This window comes from Dendrobium catenatum, unplaced genomic scaffold, assembly GCF_001605985.2.
Source record: "Dendrobium catenatum unplaced genomic scaffold, ASM160598v2 fragScaff_scaffold_1347, whole genome shotgun sequence".
Lineage (NCBI taxonomy): Eukaryota > Viridiplantae > Streptophyta > Magnoliopsida > Asparagales > Orchidaceae > Dendrobium > Dendrobium catenatum.
In genome coordinates this window covers 477654-483102 of record NW_021319809.1, presented here as the reverse complement: position 1 = coordinate 483102, position 5449 = coordinate 477654, and the positions used below count along the sequence as shown (strand labels likewise).

Genomic DNA, 5449 nt, shown 5'->3' with positions numbered 1-5449 from the left:
CTCTTTTCTTTCTGAACATTGTGTTGTTTTTTAGGGTGTAATTGAGGCTGGGGGTTTTAATGCGGCTGGGAGTTCTCCTGGCACATTAACTGCTCCTGGTGTTAATACCGTGGTGGAGGAATGTCGTACTGACGTAGCTGGACTCGAGCAATTGAATGTTCCGTCGCCTACTTTGGGTGAGGAGAATTTGCGTATGTGTGTTAATGAAGTCTCGACTGGTTTGGGTGTTCAGGCGTCGGGCTCTTCTGCTGTTTATGTGAATTGTAATTCGGAATGTGTGCGGGTGGAGACTTTGAATGGTCTTTCGGTTGGTTCTAACAATTTCGTTGATGTTCCTGTTAACTTGGTTGATACAAACACTTTGGTTAATCGGTTGGGTGTTAATTCTGGCTTTGATATTAGGAACCATGTGGATTGGCTTAATGGTTCATCTGAATTTGAATCGGAATATGAATTTTCGGATTGTGGTGCCTCTCCTGATTTTTTTGGTGGATCTGACCCTGATAACGAATTTACTCTGGTGCGGGATAGACCAGTCATCTCGGCTGCAACTCGTGGGCGCTTTCATGGGAGGGGCCGGAGAAGAAGATAATTGTTTTATTTTTTGTTTCTTGCTTATTGTTCATATTACTTTGCTATGGTTTCAATCGGTTTAGCGACGCGTTGGATATGGACTATGATGTGGCTGAGGCTCGTGTCCTCATCACCTTGTGGTGGCAACCTTTGGTGAATTTCTTCGAGTTGGTGAGGGTTTAGGGACGCTTTCTTCACCTTACTGGATGGTCCGTTCGAAGTTTCGGGGATGTTGAGAGCCTCGGTCGAATACTGAGTCCTTTCTTCATTGTATTTTGCCTTTTTCTCTTTTTTTTTTCCCTATTTTCTCATGATTGTGTAACTTTTTTTATTATTTAATGTATTATCTGTTTTGTGAAAAAAAAAAAAGCACCACAATCGTACTATTTCTTCAAAGGTCCCTCTCAGTCGTCGTTGTAGAGTTTGGTTAGTACTGGTGACACGCACACAACGCTCACCCGCATCCTTGAAGTGTTACTGACCCGCGTCGAATTGAACTCTACCTGCGTAGCCGTATTATATATATTTATTTTATTCTCTTCAGATCTCTGCGTCCCTGGTTTCTGCCATACAAAAGAAAAATGGTATTAAGGGATTTTTACATACATACCACTTTATTTGTTTCATATTACATATTTAACACCTAATTTTTAAGTATTACATTAATACCACCTAAATACTATTCTCATAACAAAAGTACCACTCCGTGAATTGCTTCCTCACTCCGTCTGAATTCGTTATATGCCCTAGCCAGCGAACCCTTGCATTCTCCTCCCCGCGAGCTGTCGCCAGGCGTTATTTCTTTCGCGTTGATCTTCCCTCCGGGCATCTTCCTCGCAGATCTTCCCTCCGGACATCTTCCTCGCCGATCTTCCTCCGAGCATCTTCCTCACAGATCTTCCCTCCGGGCAACTTCCTGGCAGATCTTCCTCCGGGCATCTTCCTCGCCGATCTTCCTCCGGTCATCTTCCTGTCAAAGCAATTGAAATCAACTTGCTGCAGGTGCCTTTGTCAGAGCAATTGAAATCAGCAAGGGCTCCAGGTGCTTTTGCCGAAATTGAAATATAAAATGCTCCAGGTGCCTTTGCCGAAACTGGAACAGCTGCAGGGCTCCAGGTGCCTTTGTCGAAATTGGAAAATAATGCATACTATTCTCATGTTTATCCAGTTATTTGTGAAGTGATGACAAAAAAATTTATCACATAAAAAAACATTAAATCTCACCTGTTACCCGTGAAGAGCAGAGGTGCGAAGCACCGGTAATCCGTGAAGATTTTTGTAGTTAAAGAACCTGTATTTTGCTGATTTTTGTAGTTAAAGAACTTGCAGAAAGAGCAGAGGCGGGAAGAGCAGAGCTGAAGCCGGGATACAGAAGGTTTCGCTGAAACCTCTTGCTCTCCCGCGAAAATCACAGGCGGGAAAGAAAACGGAGTGAGGGAAGCATTTCACGGAGTGGTACTTTTGTTATGAGAATAGTATTTATGTGGTATTAATGTAATATTTAAAAATTAGGTGTTAAATATGTAATATGAAACAAATAAAGTGGTATGCATGTAAAAATCCCAAGAAAAATATATTCAATCCCCCTTCTGTTCTTTTTCACCGCGAGGCGTCTCCCAGTATTCGGCTTTTAAATTCCAAAACTTCTCCCATTCCTCCTCCTTCATCGCCATTGAGAGAGGTGCAGTTCGCGATGTTGGGGAACGGCGACTGCGATGACGGAAATGACGATCGGTGTTCCTTAAATACCTGCGGAATTGCTCAACCAAATTCTCGGCCTGCCGCCGCCGCCTCCTCCCTCGTCGGCCTGCCGCCGCCGTTCTTCGACCAAGTTCTTGACAACGTCCTCGAGAACGTGCTGTGTTTCTTGACCTCTCACCGCGATCGCAACGCCGCTTCTCTGGTCTGCAAGTCGTGGTTCCTCGCTGAGGCCCAGACTCGGCTCGAGCTGTTCATCGGCAACTGTTACGCAGTCAGCCCAGCCCGCGCTATCGGTCGCTTCCGCTGCATTCAGTCTCTGGTGCTCAAAGGAAAGCCACGCTTCGCCGATTTTAATCTGATTCCATTGGGATGGGGCGCACGATTCTCCCCATGGATTGCCGCCATGGCTCCGTCTTATCCCTCACTCCAGCGAATATGCCTCAAGAGAATGACTGTAGCTGACGCCGATCTCGTAATCTTAGCAACCTCCTTCCCCAGTTTCCGAGACCTTACACTCATTTGCTGCGACGGATTCACCACTGCTGGCCTAGCCGCCATAGCCGAGAACTGCAGGTATCCACTCTTATCAGATACCTTGAAACACTAACTAGCCTTCATAACGGTGAATATCATCAGGTTTGCTCTTCACCGCTTTTCTAAGCTTTTAGATCTGGTTGCTCTGTTCTTGATTCCAGACAGCTCCGATCTCTTGATCTGATCGAGAATGACGTTGAGGACGACGATGACGATGGGGTGGATTGGGTGTCATGCTTTCCACCTGGGAAGACATGCCTCGAGTCCCTGGTGTTCGATTGCGTTGGTTGTGCTGTGAACTTGGAAGCTCTTGAGTCTCTTGTGGCCCGCTCTCCTTCTCTCTGGAGACTGAGAGTCAATGACTACATCTCTGTCGGCCGGCTCTTCCGGCTCATGGCCCGTGCACCGCAGCTAACTCACCTTGGCACTGGCTCTTTCTCCTCCTTCGATGGAGAAGGTGATTTCAGGGCCTCTCTCGAATCAGCCTTTATGGCTTCCAAATCCCTGGTATGCATATCGGGTTTTCGAGATCTTGCTCCGGAATACCTTCCCTCAATTTACCCAGCCTGCGCCAACCTTATCTCACTCAACTTGAGCTACGCCCTGATTACAACTGACCAGCTCAAACCAGTCATCACCCGTTGCCACAACCTTCAAACTTTCTGGGTATCAATCAATTTTAATCTGACTTATTCCCAATCTCAAATCAAATAAAGATTTCTCGAGAAAAAATTAAATTTAATCTTGATTTATTTTGAATTTATGATCAGGTTCTAGATTCAGTGCTTGACGAGGGCCTTCAAATGGTTGCTGCAACTTGTAAAAATCTCAGGGAGCTTAGGGTTTTTCCTTTAGATGCCACAGAGGATTCCGAGGGTTCCGTATCAGATGTCGGCTTGGTAGCAATCTCCGAAGGCTGCAAAAAACTGCAATCAATCCTCTATTTCTGTCAGACTATGACCAATGCAGCCGTTGTCGCCATGTCCAACAACTGCCAAGATCTCGTAGTCTTTCGCCTCTGCATCATGGGTCGTCATCGCCCCGATCACCTCACTGGAGAACCCATGGATGAGGGATTCGGTGCAATCGTCAAGAATTGCAAAAATCTCACCAGGCTTGCTGTTTCCGGTCTTCTCACTGACAAAGCTTTCGCTTACATCGGTAAGTATGGGAAGTTAGTGCGGACCCTTTCAGTAGCTTTTGCTGGCAATAGTGATTTGGGATTAAGATACGTGCTTGAAGGATGCCCCAAGTTGCAGAAGCTTGAGATAAGGGATAGCCCTTTTGGAGACACCGGTTTGCTCTCTGGGATCCACCATTACTACAACATGAGATTCTTGTGGATGTCTTCATGTAAGGTTTCGGTGAAAGGTTGCAAGGAGGTGGCAAGAAGATTGCCTCACATGGTGGTGGAGGTCATTAGGGACAGGCTGGAGGATGACAATAGTGTCGCTATGGAAAAATTATATATGTATCGATCTCTTGCTGGCCCAAGGAATGATGCCCCACCATTCGTGAAGTTACTGTAGTTCCAGGTTCCAGGAGCTAGAAGCCTCCATCTCAAGCAGACCTACAGATGTTTTTCTTTTCAGCCGGAAGAGAAGACCTTCTCAATCCTGCCATTGCTCACAAGTTGAGTTTTCTTAACCCACCAGAAATATCTCATGCCTCCATCTCAATCAAAAAAATCTATAGTTTCATTTGGGATGACTTTCTTACTACTTCTTAAAACGGCTTTCATGTAAAAAATTTTAATTTTTTACTCAAAAGCCGTCCCAAATGAAGCCTTACTGTTTTTTAAAGCAATTTTTTAGTACAAAAATTAAAAATTTTCTACTAGAAATCTTCTTTAAGAAGCAGTAATAAAGCCATCCCAAACGAAGCCTAAATTTGATGATATGGACCTGATTTTGCCATTATATCATCAGACTAATCATCTTAAAGGCAAGGCTGATAGAGAAGATACAAATGGAAGTTTGATAGATGATGCTGGCACGTAAGCTGTGGCAGTAACATCTACTTCTATTACATTCTGCCGGGACATAGCTTATTAACCAGGAGCATCACTTACTCTGCGGTGAAGATTAGAACTTTAGAAAATTTTCAGATAAAATGAGCTATCTTATTCTGCAAGTGTAGGACTTGGTTTCTGTCTTTTATGTGCTTCCAATGCTTCGTTTTCCATTGATTATCTGCCGTTAGTTGTTTAATTTTTAGAGCAATTGCCTCATCTTAAGATTCTAAGAATTTTTTTTAGATGGTAGTGTTGGAATTCAATAATATGACCACTACGGGAAGGCTTGATGGGAAAATAGGATTCACTTTGTAAAAAAACGCCCTCAAATTTGAGAATTTATTACGTGCGAAATTTGGACGTAGCTTTCATCTGGACTTCATTCAGAATAGATCACGTCACGATGTACAAGTGAAGTGGCATGTTCTGATTGGAGCTCGGACATTATTTGTATTCCGCACATAATTATTTCTCCTCAAACCAATAATTTTTTTTAACTGTATTTTCCACTAAATTGGCAAATTATCCGGTCAAATTGGCCAATCCTGCCATGAAAGTGAGATCTGAAGTTTACCTTAGCCTTATGTATCACAACAATCCTTGGGCCATGGTATCCTTTCATCCAAA

General features: G+C 44.0%; 1 protein-coding gene and 1 long non-coding RNA gene across 3 annotated transcripts; one reads left to right on the top strand and one right to left on the bottom strand.

Annotated features, from left to right (window-relative positions):
- Window positions 1–1164: 1164 nt before the first annotated feature.
- Window positions 1165–2139, bottom strand: LOC114580851. Its single transcript, XR_003702455.1, has 2 exons — window positions 1798–2139; window positions 1165–1693 (listed from the first exon to the last, which is right to left on the bottom strand). It is a non-coding gene; the product is annotated as an uncharacterized LOC114580851 (long non-coding RNA).
- A 3-nt stretch (window positions 2140–2142) lies between these two features.
- On the top strand, window positions 2143–5018 carry LOC110097068 (transport inhibitor response 1-like protein). 2 transcript variants are annotated; one of them, XR_003702454.1, is made up of 4 exons: window positions 2143–2847; window positions 2970–3474; window positions 3579–4440; window positions 4737–5018. XR_003702454.1 is itself a non-coding variant. In XM_020823292.2 (3 exons), exons 1-3 carry the CDS (start codon window positions 2267–2269, stop codon window positions 4335–4337), a joined length of 1845 nt encoding a protein of 614 aa, XP_020678951.1. In that variant the 5' UTR covers window positions 2143–2266; the 3' UTR covers window positions 4338–4512. The 2 variants fall into 2 exon arrangements, 1 of the variants encoding a protein (XP_020678951.1); XM_020823292.2 differs by lacking the exon at window positions 4737–5018 and having other exon boundaries at window positions 3579–4512.
- The last annotated feature ends 431 nt before the right edge of the window (window positions 5019–5449 follow it).

Coding starts and splice junctions, on each gene's coding strand:
- LOC110097068 (XM_020823292.2), top strand. CDS start 2,267: ATGTTGGGGAACGGCGACTGCGATGACGGAAATGACGATCGGTGTTCC. Junction 2,848..2,969: donor GCCATAGCCGAGAACTGCAG/GTATCCACTCTT, acceptor TCTTGATTCCAG/ACAGCTCCGATCTCTTGATC. Junction 3,475..3,578: donor ACAACCTTCAAACTTTCTGG/GTATCAATCAAT, acceptor ATTTATGATCAG/GTTCTAGATTCAGTGCTTGA.